Source organism: Eleutherodactylus coqui, chromosome 7 (assembly GCF_035609145.1).
Source record: "Eleutherodactylus coqui strain aEleCoq1 chromosome 7, aEleCoq1.hap1, whole genome shotgun sequence".
NCBI lineage: Eukaryota > Metazoa > Chordata > Amphibia > Anura > Eleutherodactylidae > Eleutherodactylus > Eleutherodactylus coqui.
In genome coordinates, this window is record NC_089843.1 from 89306586 (window position 1) to 89329784 (window position 23199).

General features: G+C 39.2%; 1 protein-coding gene across 3 annotated transcripts in view; it reads right to left on the minus strand.

Moving 5' to 3' along the window:
- Window positions 1-2971: 2971 nt before the first annotated feature.
- Window positions 2972-23199, minus strand: part of DOK7 (docking protein 7) — a 109358-nt gene continuing 89130 nt past the window's right edge. The window contains exons 10-11 of one of the 3 annotated variants that reach the window (XM_066573344.1): window positions 14952-15104; window positions 2972-5614 (exon numbers count right to left, since the gene is read on the minus strand). In XM_066573344.1, coding sequence (XP_066429441.1) covers window positions 5478-5614; window positions 14952-15104 — 290 coding nt within the window. In that variant the 3' untranslated portion in view covers window positions 2972-5477. Of the gene's footprint in view, window positions 5615-14756; window positions 14870-14951; window positions 15105-23199 lie in introns of those variants that run through there. The other 2 variants (XM_066573345.1, XM_066573346.1) reach the window with 2 other exon arrangements.

Genomic DNA, 23199 nt, shown 5'->3' on the forward strand with positions numbered 1-23199 from the left:
TCGCCTTTTAATTATTTTCTCAGTATGCATAGTTGTGCTTTTTCTAATAGCCTTGTTAAAGGCTATTAATTCTGCATACATTTGTCTACCACTTATAAAGATAAGTCAACCTTTGACTCCCCAGCTGGTGTTCACATGCAAATCAACTTCAGTTGCAAATAATTAAGCTAATATGTAAATATAAGGGCAGCAAGGGAGCAGCATGAATTGTATTCATAGATAGTAGCACAACAATAAGAATAATTCTAATACATTCTACGTATTACGATATTCAGACAGCTAGGAATGAGATAGATATGAGATAGATAGATAGATAGATAGGTAGGAGAGAGATAGTAGATAGATAGGAGAGAGATAGATAGATAGATAGATAGATAGATAGATAGATATGAGATAGATAGATAGATAGATATGAGATACATAGATAGATATGAGATAGATAGATATGAGATAGATAGATAGATAGCTAGATAGATATGAGATACATAGATAGATATGAGATAGATATGAGATAGATAGATAGATAGATATGAGATAGATAGATATGAGATAGATATTAGATAGATAGATAGATATGAGATAGATATGAGAGAGATAGATAGATTGATATGAGAGAGATAGATAGATATGAGATAGATAGATAGATAGATAGATAGATAGATAGATATGAGATAGATAGATATGAGATAGATAGATAGATAGCTAGATAGATATGAGATACATAGATAGATATGAGATAGATATGAGATAGATAGATAGATAGATAGATATGAGATAGATAGATATGAGATAGATATTAGATAGATAGATAGATATGAGATAGATATGAGAGAGATAGATAGATTGATATGAGAGAGATAGATAGATATGAGATAGATAGATATGAGATAGATAGATAGATTGATATGAGATAGATAGATAGATAGATAGGAGATAGATATGAGATAGATAGATAGAAAAATAGATAGATCGATAGATAGATAGGAGATAGTGATCAGGATAAAGGAAAAAACACACACTTTAGCGCTCCGTTGAACTGTGTCAATACATGTAAAGGTCTTACTTGTTAGGGGGTGCCTAGACTCCTGGCACCCCTCACATCCAGAAAAGCAGAAAATCCAGTTGAGAAAGGCGTATTCCTGTAGATCAATTTATTGTATTTAAGGAGGAGGAAGGGGAAGGTCCACTCTGTCACTCCCCTAAGTGGGCGTGATCTTTCGATTATTGGTGTGTTGAAAGACATAAAGACTCTTAGAATGTCTTATCCTATATTGTTAACATCATCCCTTGGTATTGCAGAACACATCGTGTGATGCAACAGCAAGTCTATGTTGGTGGATAGAATTGTATTGAACGGCGTCCACGTGGTAGCGTGGCACCGTTTAGTGACGTCTATATAGTTGACAGAGTGGACCTTCCCCTTCCTCCTCCCCCCCCCCCCCCTCCCCTTGTCTTTCCCATTTGTATGCTCACTATAAATAGAGGCAGTCTGCAACTTGTTTCTTATGCTTGAAAAAGGCTTGGTACAAGCCGAAACGCGTCGCAACACCACAAATTTGTTTTAAATACAATAAATTGATCTACAGGAATACGCCTTTCTCAACTGGATTTTCTGCTTTTCTGGATGTGAGGGGTGCCAGGAGTCTAGGCACCCCCTAACAAGTAAGACCTTTACATGTATTGACACAGTTCAATGGAGCGCTAAAGTGTGTGTTTTTTCCTTTATCCTGATTGCACATTCTTTCCTCTTTAAACGCATTGTTTGGAGTCGCCTTTTAGCTGCTCTCCCTCCGGGATGTCCTAGGACCGTTGATTTCTATTTTACCACACTTTGGTACAAGAGGCTCACGTGGACCAACAAACTGACCGGTTCCTAGTACTTAGGACCGGTTCAGTTGAGGTGAGTCTCCCCATATACCAGTCCTCTCTCTACTATTTTCCACACACCATTGGAGCGCCGCTTCTGACCCATATTGTTAGATAGGAGATAGATATGAGATAGATAGATAGATATGAGATAGATATGAGATAGATAGATATGAGATAGATAGATAGATATGAGATAGATAGATAGATATGAGATAGATAGATAGATATGAGATAGATAGATATGAGATAGTGAGATATGAGATAGTGAGATATGAGATAGTGAGATATGAGATAGATAGATAGATATGAGATAGATAGATAGATATGAGATAGTGAGATATGAGATAGATAGATAGGAGATAGATAGATAGATAGATAGATAGATAGATAGATAGATAGATAGATAGATAGATAGATAGGAAATAGATAGATAGATTAGATTGGTTAGATCTGAAAGATGGGAGGGTCCTTGACAATCATACTAGTACTTACCAGAAGCCAAAGAAGTGATGGGTTTGGAAGGTCCATGAGGATGGGGTAGGCACCCTATAGAATAGTCTTGGAGAGATAATAAAGGAATGTTCACGCAGCAGATTTTTCTGCAGCTAATTCTGCCTCTAAAAACCGCATCAAAATCTGCAGCCCTGTCAAATGGGCTAAATCCGCATGCAGAATATTGTGTCTTCAGAAGTTTTTCTATCAAGAAGTGACATCTAACTTCTTGATGCGGAAATGCTCATTTCTGCATCGAAATTCTACTTAATGATTTTGCTCATCGCCATAGCAAATTCCGGGTGTGGATTTGCACCAAAAACCGCAGTAAAAAGGTGAAGGGTTTGTCTTTTTTTTTTTTGATGCGGAGTTTACTGCAGAAAATTCTGCTGTGATATCACCGGGTGAACATTCCCTAAGGAACAGGAGACTTGCTTGTTAATTTTACGGGGTGAAGCCTTTGCAAAGGGTGAAATCTGCAGCAAATAGGTAACATTTCCACACCAAAATCCATGACACCAAGTAAGTCATTTGTATAATAACCATTTTTAAGAAAACACTTGATATCAAACTTGTTAAAAAAAATGATCAACAATCATAATTTTGGCAGTAAAGTTTTATTGGATGTTTCGGTAATAGTGAATGATGGAAATCAATGCCAGTAGGATTTTCCTGTAAATTTAGCTAATAGTCCAAAACTGCTGTTCAACAGAAAATGTGTAGTTAGGGTAGAGGCAGATGGAGCGCATTGCCTTGACTAAAAATGAAGAGTGGCTGCATGACTTTGCCAGAAAGTAGCCGTTTCACCCACATAACTATATGGCCATTACAATGAGCTGCACGATTTTGAGGGTAAAACAGCTATTTTCCAGTAAAATCATGCGGCCACTTAATAATGAATTTATAAATGCCCCAGTGGCCGCACGATGATGTGGTTTCTGCTGCATCAGCGCTGCTCCCGGTGTCTCTACCCGAGGGTCATCCTACATTTTCTGGATTGCTGTTGGCACTTGATAACATTGTTTTACAAAATAATTCCATTTGTTACATTATGTGGTAAGAGTTATTCAATCTAATTGCATGTAAATGACCGTAATACAAATATATCGCTTTGTAGATGTGCAAATTAAAATAGAAAACAAAAACACAAAAAGTACTTAGAATATTACACACAGTTCATATACATTGTATTTCTGCAAAAACTTCTACTTTTTAGTGTTTTTATATGTCGTAACATTCCTTATATCACAGTAAAATAATATGTTATCTGAGTATTATTTACATACATGCAAGACTGTAACACAGTAGAAACCCCCCATGCTCCTGTGTTCAACAATACAAAGGCATGTATACTGAAAAAGAACTGATAAAAATGTACCAAATACCGATACTGTACATAAATGCCCCAGGAAATATGACATTAAAGGAAAACTCCAGTCATTACATAATGCTACATCAGTGTCAGTCATCTAGGGTCTCCACGGTGATTGGGATTGAAAATTATAGAATAAAAATGTCTAAAGACTATTTTTTTTTATCCACCATAAGGCAAGCCAATACCAGTATTATGACTAATGTTGAGTGAACCAAAGCAGTAGAACCCTGTTTCCAGTCGAACTTTGCTAAAGGTTCAGTTCTATGTGAACCTGAATCGGTCTTTTATCAGAATTATACCAAACGAGGCTTCTACTGGAGCTGTTCGCTGAACACTACCCTGAAACACTGGTGTATAACTGTTACATTTATTCTGGACTGCTAACAAACCCTCTGAGATGACTTGGTACAGGAGCAACCAGGACTGATATATTAGCTTGCTACACTGGTGGCTAGACACAGGAGCAGACAGAAACAAGAGGTAGCACTCAGAGCAGGGCACTCTGAACCACTCCGGCAAAACTCAGCTCGCGGCGGAGCACCCCTCCCGAAAGGGACGACCCCACTACTTTCACGAGGATAGGTTCAAGGTCAAAAGGGAACTAGAGTACAGTAAACCAGGGACACACAGAAACGGACAATAAATAAAAGATGAGAACACAGAATACAGGATAAACAGAAACACAGGGGATAAATCAGAACACAGGAGCCAGACAGAGAGAAGAACTAAGCAAGCTTAATTGATCAGGAACACTGAAATATAACCGCCAACTCCCAGCCAGATAGAGCGGGATTATATAGGGAAAGGGAAGAAGCTGATTGGCTGACACAACTGTCATCACCAGCCACTACCTCAGCTGCAGGACTAACTGAACTAGTAAGCAGAGGAGATACTAACTCTAGTTAGTTAGGATAGCATCTACAGTAGCAAAGGTGTTCTGGCAGAGACTTGACAGTGTGCTGGCTGTAACGGGACAATAACACGTTGGCACATGATAGGTGGGGGACCCTATTGCAAACTTTGCATTGGGGACCAAAAACTACAAGTTCCACTTCTGGATATAAGTACAGCAGAATACTATGAGCATTGTGCTACAGCTAGGTACATGAAGCATAACAGCTACATGCTGCTGCAGTGTAGAAACCATGCTGTAACAGTCAGCACAATGCCTGTACGATGTCCAAATCCTATATAATAATCAATTCCCATTTTTTGACTGAAATTTTCCTTTATTCAGCAAAACTGAAGTCATTTGTGTTTTGCTTTGAAAAAAAAAGTCCTATGTGTAAGACCATAAAACTGAGGAGGTATGTTGCAGAAAACCTTCATGTATAAAATGGCACGTAAATAAAATTAAATAATAATACATGGTGACAGGATACAAATAAATACCTAGATTACCTACACATACAAAACTATGTGACAAGGAAGAAAATTCTATGTGAATATACAAGTATTTATACTGTTGAATATTTTTGTTTCATTCCACCTCAAGATTTAAAGGCCACTACTATGACCAGAAAATTCAGGCTGTTATGTCTCCAAGAGGGAATATCAGTTTTGGAATGACCCCTGTGCCATCGAGCAACATGTAATTCCATTCTTTCAAAAAGTCACACTGGGCTTACCATCTGACTCAAAAAGTTCCAGTAGTTCATCAAGCCCAGTGGACCCTAGTGAGTCAACTTTCAATAAGTTTACAACTAGTACCGCCAGCCCTTCAGCCACACACCTAGATCCATCATTGCTGATTTCCTTTCCTTTTTTGCTCCAGCTCTTGTAAACGTTCTTCTCTGGACTGAGCATGCTGTGACCCCACTTTGTGTGCCGTCTCTGTTGCAGCAATGTCTATCTGAGCGTATCTGGTGGCGCCTCCGCCTGGAAAAAAGAAAAATGACAAACCTTTGTCAGTCTGTAGGTATTACTTTATCGTAAGATGTGATGCAAATATGTAATAGGAACACTGGAAAATACACCAATGACATTTGGCTGGAGCTGTTAGGAGGAAGGTTAAGGGAAATATTGTCACACACACATATCCTGCAAGTTCTGTTTGAGTTAAATGAGTTGTCTGGGTTTAGAAGAAAGGATCGCCTTTTTCCCCAGAAGCAGCACCACTCTTGTCCATAGGCTGTGCCAGATATTGCATTCACCTGAAAATAATTACACTGTAATACCGGACAGAGAACAAAAGTGCTATTTCTGGGGGAAAAACACACTTTTTCAGACAGACCTTTTATGATCAATCCCACCCAAAACTTGTTCAGAGATCTCAGCATTTCCTTGGACTACTTTTCCTTGACATCCTAGAATCTTGCACAGGTCAGAATGATCCAGTAGACTCAGGCCATGGGAATCATTTAAGTGGATATCCACCTTTGAACACTCCATTTTTCTCTAAATAGTTCTGCCATTCTGTGCCGATAGATTTCTTGATAAATCTTTATGACAGATGACACTTTTCTTTTCTAATGAAGAACTCCCAATCACCTGCATAGGTATAAATAATACATTTCTGGCTACCTGCATCCACCACTAGAGGGAGCTCAGAAGCATACTGCATTTAAACTCTTTTAAAGAGGACCTAACATTTAAGTCAGCAGGGCCGGCTGTATAGCTTTGCATTAGCAACCCCACTGACTCCAAACTTTTGTTTATACTCACCTCCGTGTGACCCTTCTTAGATTTGGTCCCCATTGCTCATCATCTCTGACATCACCCACTGTAAATAAGTGATGGAGAAAGCCTACATTTACAACTCTGGACGCCAAATCTAAGTAGAGCTGTGCGGGAGAAAAAGGGTGATTATAAAAAAAAAAGAAAGACATCATTGGAGTTGATGACTATGCAGCCAGTGCTGCTGACATGAGAACATGACAGGTCCTCCTTAAAGTACAACCAAACTTGTAGATTAACTTCTGACGTGTTCTAGTGACACATCAGAACCAGCAATCATCAAAGCAGATGGGCAGAAGCGTTCTTCCAAGCAATCTACTTGTTTGTCTCTTTTCAAGTCTGGTTGAGCGATGTATGGGCTCAATACAAAGTCTTTGAGACCAAACACCTCTTGCTAACCACAACTGAAGAGGCTTAGCTGAGCACTTCTGCGTCTTCGTTTTAGCGATCAACAAGGTCTCAGTATCCAGATCCCCCGTGATTAAAACATCAGACGTTTTCTAAAAATCTAGTTACTCTTTAAGTCTTTATCTTAGCAGGGGATTTGGAGCTCTATATCAAACAAATGGATCTTCAACACTTATAAAAAATATATTAAGAAATTAATCAGCACAGAATTTTCACTCACTTTATGATCTCCGGAGACACTTCGTTATTAAACTTTTGGATGAAGGTTTCAAAAAACAGCCTCTTAATATATAGCTTCCAATATATGGTAGGCTATCTGAAAACATTTTCTACAGCTTTTAACTGAAAATCACCAGCTGCAGACAAACGTTAGTGAATATGTAGCAGAATTGTGACAATGTAAAGAGATAAATAGTTTTCGTCTCGTTGCAGACTGTGAAAAAGTAAACATTTAAATGATCTTGCTTACAATCCAATTCTTTTGGGGAAAAAACTTTAATAAATGCTTATTTTGTACCAGAAAGTTGCAAACAAAAATCAATAGCAGCAATTTACTATCTTGAAAAACTACTGCAGGGAAAAGAGAATTTTCTTTTATACATAGTTGCTATAAGAGTAACCTAGCAATTCTTTCTGCACATTATCCCCCAAGGGTTAATATAGCTCATTAAAAGACTCATAAAAGTGATCAAAAGCAGAAAAAAAGCTGGCTAGAATCAGCTTGTTGGGGTAAGGGAGGGGGTGTAAGATGAACTAATGTTATCAAATGTAATAAAAGACCTTGACTGTGTTTTGCAAGAAAATGCTGCAGAAAAATGCTACACTTCGGTTACTTATGATACTTGGATGATTGTTAGCACTACTTTGTATTCCTCTTTATAAACTATGATATAAAAGACACGCTTCAGACAAGCTGAGAAACACTCAGGTGAGTGTTTAGAAACATCACTTAAGTGTTTCTCACTGTGTTCTTCTCCAATGCTTTGCATATTCAACTACGCATACTTGGTTGATAAGGCTATGATAGCCCTTGAGTATCACCTAAATTGGAACAAATACTCTAACATTGCCTTATAGCTATAGAGTGGATAGATTTCTGTTTGAACAGTTAAAGCTGCAATGCTGACCGCTAACTATAGAGCAATATAACATTCTCCACAAGCTTTTAAAATCTCTACTTTATTTTGACATCACTAAGGGGGAATCTATATACAACTGAAAAGTGGGGACATCTAGGGGTTAAGATTATAGTATTTATGTGATAGAATGGAGGAACAGTGCTCTATGCTGAATACATGGAACACCATAGATTTATTAAGTATTTATGTTACTGGTTCCTTAGCCAAGTTGCTAGACATTAATATTGCAATATGAAAAAGTTATTTAACTTAATGGCTACTTTAAAGGCGAATTGTCAACTTGAGTACCATAATTTAAGGTAAGGAAATGGTGAGTCCGGGAAAGCTTCGTTTGATATTCACCGGGTCCCCATGAAGTTGGGGCATGCAGACAGCATGACTCTTTTCAGAAGGCTGTTTTTGCACATGCTCCCTAAGAGATGAATAGAAAATCTTGTGCAGAGAGCCAGCTGAAAAGAGCAATGCTATGTGTGCGTGTCAATTTCATTGGGGCACAGTACTGGAACAGGGCGCCCAGTGACTATAAAAAACACTGCTTCTCAGATTTCCAGTTCCCTCACATTTGAGCCCTACAATGTAGATTATTGGGCTTAAAGGTGACGACAGGTTCCCTTTAAATTCGTCTAAATTTAAGATAATGCGCCACTCTAAATTAAATAGTATTATATAAATATAGGCAAAACCCTTAACTAAGTTTGTAACAGTGAACATATTTATTTAGTATATTCTACACTTGTCCTTGGAAGCCTGTAAGAGATTGTCCAGTTTAGTGTAATCAACTGAAGCAGACCCCTCCTCTCCTTAATAGATACAATAGCTTATTGGCTAATGATCATTTCTTAGTAAGCTTTCTAGTGTGTTTTATTCTAGGATTTCATGGCAACTTTTGGTCACATTATAGTTAAATTGTATCATTCATCCTTCTTTTTTATGGAAAATTTTCATGACAAATACAAGGATTCCCACATGGTCAGAATTTTTGCTTTAGCTCTATGTTGTCCGCAACTGTGAGATGAATCGTAGCAGTAGCAACCCAATATTTTACGAATGAATTGAGTTGAATCTCAAGTACCTGCAGCAAGTGGTTCTTAAGGTTGCTTCACACGTGATGATTATCGTCCGAATTATCGCTGGAAACCATCGAATCTGGGCGATAGTCATCCCATGTACAAGAGGTTGCCGACAGGGCACTGAGCAACAAATAGCTCAGTTGTCGGAGTCATTTGGCTTTTAGCTCACCTATAAACCAAGAAACTGTAGGGCCATGTAAAACAGCCGAGGCTGTATTGTTTGGTCTACTCATGTAAACAGGGCTATGTTGTAGTACAAGATACAGTCTGTATACTAGCACAGCACTGTTTCCAGAAAAAAGCTCAGCCTTTCTTCTAATCCTGGACAAACCCTTTAATTCATAACATGGTATTTTAAAATAGACTTTGTACGTCCAATATTGAGCGCATTCAAAAAGTTTTACATTAGTAGAGATTTTAAACTTCTCAAAAGGCTCTTTAAAACACTCTAATCTTGATAAAGTACTTATTCCCTTTATATAAGAGGAGCTCCAGCGCCAAGTTCTCAGCTTTTCCCAAATATCTTAATTTCCTTCACTCATAAATACACTTGTGTCTTGTTAGAAGGCATCAATTAAAAACAGCTCCAACTATAAAACATATTCATTAAAACTTGGAAGGAAATGTATGCAGGTTGAGAAACATAGTCAGCTTGGCCAAATGAAAAGACATTCAATCTTTATTAATTTCCAGGTCTTAATTAGAATGATTAGAGAATAAATAAACACAATTTCTCTTCCCTATGCCAACCATTATCATTCATTATGTTAGTGATAACATATAATCACTTTTAGTTAGATAAATGTTCGCTTTGCAAATATGTGGATGGACAGGAAACGAAAGGTGAGCAGTAATGCGCCCTGCCTGGCTAATTACAAATATCTGTCTCTTTCAGATGCTTAGGTGATTTAATGGACATGTTTGCAGCCAGTCTATCCATCTAGATGCACGGCTAATTGTTGACTTGTAGATTTATATCTAAAAGTGACTAGAATAATAAGCGAATATAGAGGTATAGTACATCTTATGGACTAAAGATCCTTAATAGATTTTGTATCCAATGCGTAGCCATTTGTGTGTCAGGTAGCCATCTTGTATGCCTCTTTTCATTATATTAATTCGTCCTCTTTCTTGAGGATTTATAGATATTATATATAGTTACTCAAAAAGCCTTGAGTGAATAATCGAGGTCAGAGCTACAGGAGATAGCTATGTAGCATTTAAACTCGTGGGTCGAGATGATATGTTCCTAGCTGTTCATATATGTTCCAATATATTCTCTCTAAACAACCTATTGTTTACCATTACTGTACTTTTGTGTTCTGAGAAGCTAATCATGTATGATTCTACTGCGCCTCCACTGAATTGTTTGGAATTTTAGATGTTAAATTCCTTATCTTGCATATTCATATTGTGTTTATGTTTTATCGACCGATGGTAATAAATGAATTATAATAAATTTGAATTATTGTAATTGAAGCATGTGCCTCTAAAAAAACTGCTGCCCTTCAATCAATAAATGGATAACTTTGATCATGCTAAGTGGTGTTGTCGTGAAAGTTATTACCCGTAGCTCAGTCTATCCTCTAACTGAATTTGGACCCCAGAAGTATATCGTACAGCAAATAGATTTATTTGCACTAACAATATCATAGTGATGACACACACTGATCAAAAGAGACTGGCAGTTGTCTGCTGGACTTTACACATGCCGATTTAGACTCTACGATGAATGAATGATTGTTCATGCAGTCATTCATTTCCCATAAAGTTTCATTATTATCAACCACACATCCAGTGTTTACACAGCTAGCTGTGCCGCCAAGAATGATTTTTTTTTTGTGCCATAAAAAATGATGCAATTACTTGACAAATGAGTGTTTGCTCATTTGTCCGATGATTGATGGCATCTTCCCATGGCCCAATGATTGGGCAAATGAACATTCCTAGGATGGGACCAGCCAGGGCTGGGCAGCCTCTATAGTATGTGCACACCTGAAAGAGAGCAAATCTGTTTAGAAAATGTATATCTGTCAGCTAAGTATCTAATGCTATCTATTCTGCCTGGGGCTTATTTACTTCTACCTTATGCTCATTAAACATCTTATCTTCCATATAGGGACAGATTAGACCTCCTAGGTTCCTGATGTGGGGCCAACCCTATCAGGGCAACCGTCCTGCTTCAAGGCAGGATCTACCACTCAAAAGTTTGTTATGGCCCTTTTACATGGGCCAAGAGTCTCACAATCCTCGTTTCCCCGAGCTAATGAACTGGTGACATCATCACCAGCTTATTCGCACTTGTGCAGCCTGTTTAAAAAGCACGATTTGCATTGCGAGTTGTGCAGTTCTCGTGCACTGGGCATTCAGTGTTTCACATTACCATGTAAAACATTGAACCATCAGTGCTTAAATATCACAATAGATACCTGACCCAGTGATGGTTTTCATGTTGGCTGAAACTTAACAATGAGCAAGAATCTCTTGATTCTCATTCGTCATTCAGTTGTTTACCTGCATTTAAACTGAACGACTATTTGAACGATTTTCTGCATGATAATCGTTCCGTCTAAACATGGCTTTAGAGATGGTGTTCTCATTCCTATATTTCTCTGACCATTATTTTCCCTATTTTGTGTTCCCAATGTTTTCGTGATTAAATATGTGTCTGAAATGGTCCATTTTGGACATTAATTATGTCTTTGTATGACATGATGCCCGTGAAATGCACTATACTTTTGACCCTTCACGAACATAATAATATTGGGGAATTTCTGTTATCTATTTACTTTTTCCTGTACATAGCCTGCAGCATTCCTCTTCACCAAACATTGAGCCTGAAACAAAATACATTTTATCAGATATGGGCTATAGAGTCTGATGGCAATGGATTAAAATCTGTTAATTCTGCAGCACAACACAGCATGAAAGTATGGATATTACATGCATACAAAAGAACATGAATATTTATGCCTGTAAATCTTATTTTAATGAGGATCAGTCGTTATGTATATAATTGACTTTAAGTGTGGCTCACACTCTTCTCTGACTTTATAGCTGATTTTTCAAGGTCAAGGTCAATATAACAAACCATTTGATTAACATATAGTTCTTTATCTGCATAGTCTGTCAATTTTAATGGCTCTGCTAACAAAAAGCACTGCGGGAATCCTGTTAATAGATGTTCTTATTGTATTGTACAAAGGATGATTGTTCTGACTGACACTTGGATTGTTTAATGCTTTGAATTTCCCATGTATATATTCAATATGGAATTATTAATTTATTTATCTAAAGGTTCATTTCAAGGCTTTTGGCGCTTGTCTAAGTATGCAGTATTGAACTTTAAAGAAGTGGCCCAAAACCCTTTGAAATGACTAGTCCAAGCAGCGAAGAAGTTTAAAACTTGCCCAATTTTTAAAGGACTTTTTCTTAACTAATATGTTGATAGCTTATTATTAGAATACATCATCAATGTCTGATCAGACAGGGCCAACCAAATAAAGGGTCCACAAAGCTTCAGCTAATTGATTTAAGGCACTGTGTCTGGACAAATAATGATGGGGCCATAGCTTGTTCATTAGAATGATTGATGGGGGTCCTGGAAGTTCAACCCCACTGATCATAACATGTAAGCATAAGCCATCAATGAGCTCACACAGTACTATGATGAGGTGTAAATTTAGTTATGTAGAGACATAATGAGCACTTTTAAGAGCTAGAAGTAGACAATATTTTGCACAGAGGACCTCCTATTGCAAAACAAAAGGTGTTCCCATTGCAATACATTAGATGTCAGCTACCATTTTTCGAGCAAAATGTGGAAAATAAAACAAGCCGTTGTTTTGTCTTAACTAGTTTCCACATATAGAATGAGGTTCAGAGTGATTGCAACATATTGGGCAACATGTTATTGTCTTAACTAGTTTACATATACTATAGGTGGTTCAGAGTGAATTGCAACATATTAGAAAGTCTTGATAAGATTTATCCTAACCTACATCAGTGCATAAGTGTCCTGATAGTATTTATCTGAGGACTGATGTCTCATCAACTTTCACTGTTGTGAAGAATCTACAGTTCTATAGCTGCCTTGAGAAAGGGTATTATCTATTTACAGAATGTACTCTTCTGTCCGCTCTTATACATTGAGCAAATAAGATCTTCATTAGTTCCCAACAACTCCTAGAAGAATCAATTCCCCGTAAAAGAGAAGGAAAAATTCAAAATTGATCTTGTCAAATTCCAGTAACATTCTTTATTCTAACACATAGTCAGGGACAATTACAGTAAAGTAATTTTCCACTTCAGACATGTGAATTTCAAATAAATGTCTAATGGGTGGGGGTCCTCGGACATTGACGATCTTGTTTCCCTAATACGTGGGGTTTCTGAGTAACCCCTGCTTTAGGACATTGGTGGCATATTCTGCATGCATGAAGTAGATAATTTCTTTAATATACAAGAAAATAGCAGTGATGTTTCTGAGCAACCTATATATACTTCATTGAGCCCCTTCGAAAAAAATCGATTAGACTGAAATTTGCTGTTGTATGCTAACATTTAAAATATAAGGTTTTCTACTGTATTGTAAAGTGCTAACCCATTAATTTTGGCATTTTACTGATTTTAAGATGTAGAAAGTGGATCTCTAAATTTACGAACCCCACTAAGGGGAGTGCGGTTACAAATCTTTTGCTCTGGAGGACAACTCATTGATTTGAATGGGTATTGTGAACTTATCTTCCCCTGTCGTGGTGCTGTAGGGAAACTGAACAATTCTTGTCTTGTTTCCCCACAGATTGTGTATGCTGGGAGTCCTAGTGGGGGAACACTTTATGACCTGCCTATCGTCAAGGCACCCTTCTAACAAGTAGGGAGTGTCCAATGTGGAGAACTCCTTTGAGTCTTTCAATGCGCGAAGTACAGAGATTGACCCTGGCATTGGTTCTCTCTTAGGGCATTAAAATTTGGCTTCAACTTGTATGTCATTATTGCCCAAAGTATTCTTCAAGCCATGTAAAAATTTTCTGCAGGATTCTAACTATATTGTGTCTTAACACAATTGCTAATGAACACATCATTTAACCCTTTCCAATCCAATTTTGGATTCAGTGTTTCCTAAAAGGCTCTCTTTTTGCTGTTATACAACAGCGCCATCTGCTGGCTAAAGCCAGTGTGTGTGCGCCGGAGAGGCACTGACAGCAGAGTGGCTAGCAATAGACGGTAAGAATACCCTGTCAGACGTCTTCTGACATTGGAGCTGTGCAAGCTTCAATCAGAATGTAGGAAGACGTCAGACAGTGGATTGGAAAGCGTTAAATGCTCCATGGCCAAATTTATAACCAGTAGAGCACATACATTGCCACAACCAAGAAACAAAGGCTTTCAACTAGCAGGGGTACATCTTTGTTCCTCACTTTTGGCAAAATATGAAACGACGTTGCGGTTTCTATGTGGCTTCACTTCAACATGAGATAAAAGCTTTCTCTAAGAAATGGTTTCAACCAAGTATTGAATTGGATCTTACTGTATTTTTTATACATTGCACTATATAGTACCATACTATTGGCTTTTAGTGTTCTTATCTAATATGTGTCAATAGACTATATGGCATTATACTACTACTAAATAGCTGCAACATTTGGTGCTTCTATCTAATGTGCTCCAATTTCTTCAAATGTTGGACTTACTATTTAGGTTTTGACTTAATGTATTTGATATAGAATAGAGCAGGTCAATGGTTATTGCAGAAATTGCTTGAATGCACCACTTTGGGTCGTGGCTAAGTTATCAGGTAAACCTCCAGTATTCTGTATCTTCCCTTGTAATGTTGACCCCTGATGATGAAGAAGGTTAACAATTAGTCATTGCCATGTAGACATGTGAAGGATCTGCTTGCATGAGAGTGATGGATGTTACCTCTTATTCCTGTACTAGGATCTTGAAGTTCTAATGCCATGTAATGGAGCTGTTTCTTTGATGTTGGGCTGATAGGAATATTTACATAAGTTGCTGTCTCACTGCGAGGTCGGTCAGAAACCAATGGCTCTGCTGGATAACCTCCTGCCCCTGCTGACCAGATGAAGCAGACATATTCTCATTAATTCATGCTTGCGGCATGTGTAGCTTACACCAGTGAATGTTAGTGATGATGATAAACACTGCAGCACAGGCTGCTAGACATCTTACACATGTAATATACTGTAGACCATTTCGGTGGGTCTATTGTATACAGTCAAATATGTTCCATAGCACCATGTTACCATATTCTTATGTAGTGGAATTCTTGGTAAAAGCCATATTTCACCATGCTCTGAGTTTGAGTTTTCCATTTCTCTTTCTCATTGTCATCCTTAGTCTAGCCAAAAATGACTACAAGACAACTAAGGCAAATACTTCTCGGCATGACCCATTTGAAGAGTATAACTGGGCTCAGTTATAGTAATTCATGTATGGCTAGTGCTGGTATGCTGTTTCTTGGCCCTACTAGAGAAATGCTTCTGAGGCTCACCCAATCTATACAGAACATGGATATCCACTTATAATTTAATTATAATCTTGTTATGATTCTACACACAGGACATATTAAGAAGATGTAATAGGGTATTTGTGTATCAATAAATACACCATAGAAATAAGTGATTGCTCAAAAATCACCTCCAAATTGTGTTTTCGTATTGCCAGACCCATTATTGTAGCAGATCGTAGACTCACTTGTACTCTTCTGGGACAAATTGACCCTGTTCGTAGCCCATGCACACATAGCTGCAATACCCTATCTGTTCTGACAGCTTTCTATCATTGCCAATACAGTTTTCTGCAATTTGTGCTACAGTAGCTCTTCTGTGGGACTGGACCAAACGGGCTAGCCTTCACTGCCCATTTACATTAATGAGCCTTGGGCATTGTTGCTTGTTCACTGGTTGACCTTCATTCGACCACTTTTGGTAGGTAATCTTCACTGTATTCGAGAAACACCCCACAAGACCTGCTGTTTTGGAGGTTCTCTGCTCAGTCATTTAGCCATCACAATTTGGTCCTTGTCAAAGTTGATCAGATCTTTACATTTGCTCATTTTTCTTGGTTACAAAGCATTAACTTCAAGTACTGACTGTTCACTTGCTACCTAATATATCTCACCCTTAGACTAGCAGTGTTGTCACTAAATAAGCAATGTTATTCACTTCATCCTTTTGGCAAATAAGGAAGATGGAACAATACCTCTGCAGCGCCACCTATTGGATGGCAGCATTCCTGCAAATCAATGTCCAACCTTTATATAGGTCTATGCAACAATGATTGGGAATTGAAAACCAAGCCAGAATCTATACACAGACAGCTGTTTCGGGGTGGGGGGTGGGGGGTGCTTCTGTGACATATCAGAAGTTTAGATCAATAGGGTTTGGGTGCAGGGACCTATCAATCACTAAAATGAACAGACAGAAATGCTCATCTGAGCACTGTGCCCATTTGTCTGTTTCTGTCACTGCTTGGAGCAGTATATTGGCTCCATAAAAAGTCTATGGAGTTCGTACGCTACTTGCAATGACAGCAAACAGGCACAGCACTCAGTTGAGCATTTCCGCCCATTTGTTTTTTGTAATCTATGGGAGTTTCAAAACCCCTCTGAATAAATCTTCTGATATGTCACTATAATGTGTCAAAAGTTTGTAAAAAGTTTAGTTATACTTTAACTTTTGGTGCATAAAGGAAAAAGAACAATTATTATGGCCTTAACATGTTTGCTGCAAGGTAACCCTCCCCTATATACAAAGCCATATTTGCCATTAGGCACTGGTGGTCCATTACCTAGGGTGGCTACTTGCGGGGGATTCGCCTGCATCAGGGAGCAGTAAAAAAAAAATTATCTTTTTCATCCCCCTTCCCTGTCTGCAGTAAATCCACTGTCCTTTGCTGGGGGGGGAGAGTGAAAGAAAGAGCCCACACAGCACTGTACTAGTATTAGCTGTGAGATCCATGGATGGCAATCTGAGTTATAGAGTTGATTGGTGGAGCAACAGTCAACAGGGGCTGCTGCTCCACCAATCAGAGAGCTGTTTGACTGCACAGAGTCACTAATCTACCTAGTGCATTGGCAGTCACAGCGCCACTGATGAAAGTGGAAGTGCTGCTGCTCGCAGCACTTAGGCCTCATATCCACGGCATGCACAGAGTTTTCAGGCAGATTTCCTCAGCGGATACACTGCGAGTTATCATCAAATTGATTTTTTATTGCTTGCGGGAGATCGCGGATTGCATTAATTTTCCTCCCACCTCCCAGCCTTTTCCCCACCTCCCTAATTGATTTTAACCTTGAAATCTGCAGTGCATCCGCAAATGTATTTGCGGATACACTGCGGTTCGTAAGCTCCCATAATGATGAATGGAGCACATCCACGATAAAATGGAGCATGCTGCGATTTATTATCCGCGCGTCATATCCGCATATCAAATAAAAACAAATCTGCAGGTGTTAAATGCAGTGCGGACGCCCAATGCTTCCCTATGAGTGGCTTGATTTGCAGTTCTCATGCACGGGTGCCAACCGCGGATGCCACAAACAAAATCCGCCTGTGGACATTGGGCCTAAGTCACCCTCGTTGACCATCTGATGCAGAAGAAAAGTCCATTATAAACTGCCATACTAATGTTATTCTGATGAAGAGATGTCGGGATGGGTCCTGGGTTGCCAAATCTGCGGGGAAGGTGGGTAGATTTCAGGGCATACAGGGGACTAAGAAGGGTTGCTACTGCAGTATAAGAATTTTAAATGAATTTTTTGTCTATAGGAATAGGCTGAGCAGGGTATGTGATAGGGTCAGTTCACGTTACTGCAGAACATCTTGAGGCTGTCATATACACATATGGCAACCTGAATATGTTCTCCTGTAGCTACACCCTCTCATCTATGCTGCTCAGTTTATTCCTAGAAGCAAAAATAGCAGCATTAAAATTCCCTAGTTCCCTATATTACATCAATTGATCTTAGGAACTTAGCGGCATTAACCATATGGGCACTTAAAGGGAACTTGTTACCAACGTCATGCTGTTCAAACCACAAGCAGCATGAACTCAGGACATGCACCCACATTGTATGTTGTATTCTGAAACACTGTGGCATTTAATAAGTAACATAGTTTGTATATCTGCAGGGATGGGGTTTGGAGTAATGGAGGCAGGGCCTTTTCCTGCTCGTATCGTCTAGACTGGGAGAGACCTGTCAGTCTAGGTGATCTGGGCGGAGAGCTCGGCAGGATACCCACCCATTACTCTTCTTCCTGTTCCCAGCAGACTTTCAAAGTACGTTTCTTAAGAAACACAGTGGTTGCAGTGTGGGTGCCTATACCAAGCTCATGCTGCCCATGGTTTGGACAGTATAAATTTGGTGACAGGTACTCATTAATAGGCACCATACATGGGCAAATTTATATGGGGTTCTTGGTGAGATACACGACATTTTACAAGTTTATTACAAATTATCTTCCAGATTTGAAATACTTATTACTCCTGTATTATGACACTCCCATACATACATTTGATATAAATGGGAAAGGTTTTGTAGCACAACATCAAAAATGTTTTCCACATCGGAGGTGATCAATGTGAGCCACTTTTGTTACTCAACACATATCAAACCTGTAGTCAGTCACGTTCCTGCCATACACATTGTACTGTACCATGATTGACTGATGCAATGGCTTCTGTGATGTGTCCTCGCAGATCATGTATGGTGGGTGGTAAGTGGGGCATGTAGACTCTATCTTTAACACTGCCCTAAAGACAAAAATCACAAGGTCCGGGAACGTGGAGGTCAAGGAAGAAGTTCACTATAGTCACCACCTGCACGGCCAATCCATCTGTTTGGTATTTGCTTATCTGACTTCATTGTGAAAATGGATGGGGACGGGGTGCCCCACCCCGTTGGAAGATGAAACCTGGGATTTCCTGTTCCAGCTGCGGCAGAAGCCATGTCTGTAGTGCCCAGGTATGAAATCCCTGGGATTGTTTCTTCATGGAAAAAGGGTCTGTACACGTTTCTACAGGTTATAGCAAAAAAATATTCACCTTGGGGGAGTCGCACATATACCCCATGTAGATTCTGACATTACATTTTGTAACTGTACTTGAAAGATGGATGGCGGCTTTACCACTTAACGCTAAAGATTCCATCAAACCATCCGTTTCCATTAGTTTGCATACTCTCAAAGAACGTCGCCTCACTTTGTCGTCCGGCTTCATGGCTAGTAACAATTGTAGTCAGTAAGGATAATATCACAAATGTTTGCGTAGGATCTCCCACACAGTCGGCTGTAGGATGTCCAATTCTCTGCATGCTCTGATGATGGATTTCTGAGGACCTTCTGTGAAACTTGCACGGACGCGCTTCACTGTTTTCACGCTGACTGGCGGACAGCCGGATGATTTTCACTTACAGATGCAACCTTTCTCCTTAGAATTGGAGCACCACATACGAATTGTGTGCCCAATGGATGGATCTTCACCAAACGTTGTTCGAAAATGACGTTGCACACTAATAACAGACTGGAAAAATCAAGAACACAAAACACTCTCTTGTCTTCATTGGCAGCGATGTTGTCTCATATTATAGACAGCTCTACCAAATAAAAATCTTTGAGTTTCTATTTCTATTGATATCAAATTTATGTATCCGAGAGTCATTAAATATGAGTTATGAGGGGTTCAAAGCGGGAAGAGTATTTGTAATAACCATGATTTGGGGGCACTTTGGGGAACACTGTATTAAGGGACTATTAATTGTGGGGCACTTTAGAAGGGGCACTATGGATATGGCACTATTTACTACTGATTACTATTTGTATGGCATTGTTGAGTGCGGGGTATTGGAGGGGCATAAGTTCTATGATGCTATTTCTGTATTACTGCACATATGATGCTTTTAGCAGGCACAAAGTGTTTGGTAGTATTTGTGGGGACAATATTTGAATTGGCAGTATTATTTGGGGGTATTAGAATTATTATTTATGCAGTATTTCTGAGTACTCTGGGCAGTACACCTGGCACAGTACTGGTATCAAGCGCTGCACTGAAGTTGGAAGCAAAAAGGAGGCAGCATGTCAATGCTATTCTTTTCTGCAGTTTAGTATCAGTGCACACTACTGGGGTCAATGGCAGTATGGGTAACAATATTACGAACAGCAACAGGTTAGGAATATTGAAGGAGGCACAAGATAGGGAATTTAATGGGGCATATTCAATCTAAAGGTACTTTTACACACAATGACTGTTGGGCTCATCAGCGCCTCACAGTCGTTTTGCCGACTATCGCTCCTGTGTAACGCAAGTTGTTTCATTTCGTGAATAAAGGCAAAGGGGGCCAAAGATCGTAGTTTAATGACTCCTGCTTACACTAACTGATAGCTTGGTTTTTAGTTCTGCGACTCCAACAAATGAGCAATTTCTCGCTGAGTGCCTTGTCTGCATACACGACTATTGCCCAAATTTGCTGTTTCCAGCAATAATTCAGGCTTAAAATTGCCCCATGTAAAGGTACTTTTAGTGCTTACAGCAGTATGAACTTGAAATACAGCACTGCCTACATACATAGTGATGTACCAGACTTATGAGAAGAATCAAAATGACATCTTCTTCTGGTTCACATCATCACACGCCTCAACCAAGAAAATAAGGACAGTATTTCACTTCCATCCTTCATAGCCTGTATGGGACTGATGGACCCTTGTGTTGGACACCCCTCTTTTTGCTCTAACTAATACCTGAGAGTGGGCCCAATGTAACTACACGTACCTCATGAGAATGTGAAAGGAACCAACTGAAGCAAGGCACGCACTCCACAACTCCAGTAGAGTCTACTTTTGACTGCATATGTTTTTTTATTAATTTTGTTTGCTCATTGTGTGAAGTTCTAAATTTTTCCACAATGTCAGAACTATATTTGTATTTGTAAATGAAGACATCACTGAAAGTGATCAAAGGAGCTTATGGATTCCATCATTCCTTCACCTGTGTATGACTCATTTGTTTTTTCATAAGTCCTTAACACTACAGGAAACAGCAAAATTGTTGGATGTACTGGGCTTTACGTCCCCTTCTGTGACTTCACTTTGTAGCTATTGGCTGTAGCTTCACCTCATAGACTTCCTGCCCCTACACACACTCTGCACGCAATACTGGCAATTCTGAGAGGCATTGGTAGCCATTTTTAAACATTTACTTTGGTGTTAAAGGGAACCTGTCAGATGTCTTATGGGGCCTTATCTGTAGCCAACACAATGTAGTGCCAAACACAATGATTTCAGGCATATGCCTTTTTGCAGTGCTGCATCAGAATCCTAGAAGGGGTGTCCCTTGTCCTTTGATACTGTGGTCAATAGCGACCGTGAAACCTAGGTGGTTGACAGAAGAAGGAGGTTCTCTCTCTTTCCCCAAAGCCCTGTTGCAATGTGATCTCAGAATACCAATGGGTTGCCATGCCAGTCGGAAGCCTAGCAATGACCCCAGAAAGGTACAGAAGTCTAATAAGCCCTGCCACAGGCACAGTCTAGTAGGCTGCCTGCCAGCGTAAAATTGACAGACATAATACATTGCAATAGAGTATTATGGTACTAGTAGTATTCTAGTATTACAGAATGTTATAGAAGAGATCGGAGAATATCTAGTTCAAGTCCACTACTGTGAACAAAAAGCAAACAAAAATTACAAAAATAAAATCTCAAAAAAAAATCTTACTTTTGTAGCATTGCCGCATCCAACCCTAAATATTAAAATTAACACATCTATCTTGTACAGTAAGCATCGTAAAAATAGGGAAAAAAAGAAAACAAATGTCAGAAATACTATTTTATAGCGATTGACAAGTTGTATGTACCTCAGATAACCAATGAATAGTACAATTAGGACTGCAAAAAAACAAGTGCTTATCTACCTCTGTCAACTGAAAAATAAATAGGCCATGAGTCTTGGAATGCAGCAACATACTGTTACGTGTGCTGCTGGGATCTGTAGTTCTAAGCTTCCTAGCAGCACAGCCCTCACAGAGTTAATTGATTGAGCTGTCTGGGTGTGGTACTTCCTGCTAGCCAATCTCCTGGGTCTGTGCTCACATATAAACCCAGCTCCTGGTCAGTCTCTGTATGGTGTTCAGAGTGAGCAGTCATGAATCCTTGTCTGTTGAAGTTTGCTGTGTGACCTGCTATCTGTGCTTTCTTGCAGCTTGCTGTGTGATCTGTGCCTTGCGGTTCATGTCCGTTTGTACATTTATTTTGTGTCAGTTTGGTTTGCTGATTTTGTTTGCTATGTTTGTGCTAGGTTGGCCCCTAGGGCCCTCTAGTAGATGTGTCTTGCTAGTGTAGGGACTGCAAGATACGAGGGGCCTTGCCGGGGCTTGCAACTTAAGTTCATTGGCCAATGTACGAACTAACACCTCGCATTTATATTCAACTTATCATCTGCTATTAGTGTTTGCATTGTGGCTGCTGTATGCTGTGTATTCTGGCTCTGTGTGTCCTGTTTAGTCCCTTTCATGTGGCATGTGTATGTGTCCTGTTCTGGTGCGTGGCTCCTAGGATCAGCTAGGGCCCAGATCCGAAGACCGCTGGGCTGCCCTTATTGGGGCAATGTCCCCGCTTAGGTAGGGCCAGGACAACCTCCTCATAGCACTGGGTCAGTTTGCCAGAAACCCGTGTGCGTACCCATTCCCTTCTGGATTGTTGGTCGCGATCATGTGGGCCCCGTGCTTAGTTTGCCCACACGATCGTAACACATACAAAACTTTTTTTAAACCAATTGTTTGGACTGCAAATGCTGTAAAATTTAAGAAATATATATCTGCATTTTCTATCACCATCAAGCCTGAAATAACACACGGTGAATACCGAAGTGAAGAGAAGTTGCTGTTTTTTGTTCATTCTATCTTCCAAAAAATAGAATAAAAAACAATCAACAATTCATATGTACCCCAAAATGGTACCAGTGAAAACTAAAAGTCATCCCAAAACAAGTAGACTCTTACATTGTCATCGACACAGTGATAAAAACGTTCTGACTAACTTTTTCATTGTCCAAAAGTAGTAGATCAGGAAAACACTGTATTCATTTGGTATTACTGTAATTGTAAAGATCCGTAAAACAAAATTAACTTGTTATTTATACCTCACTGTAAATAATG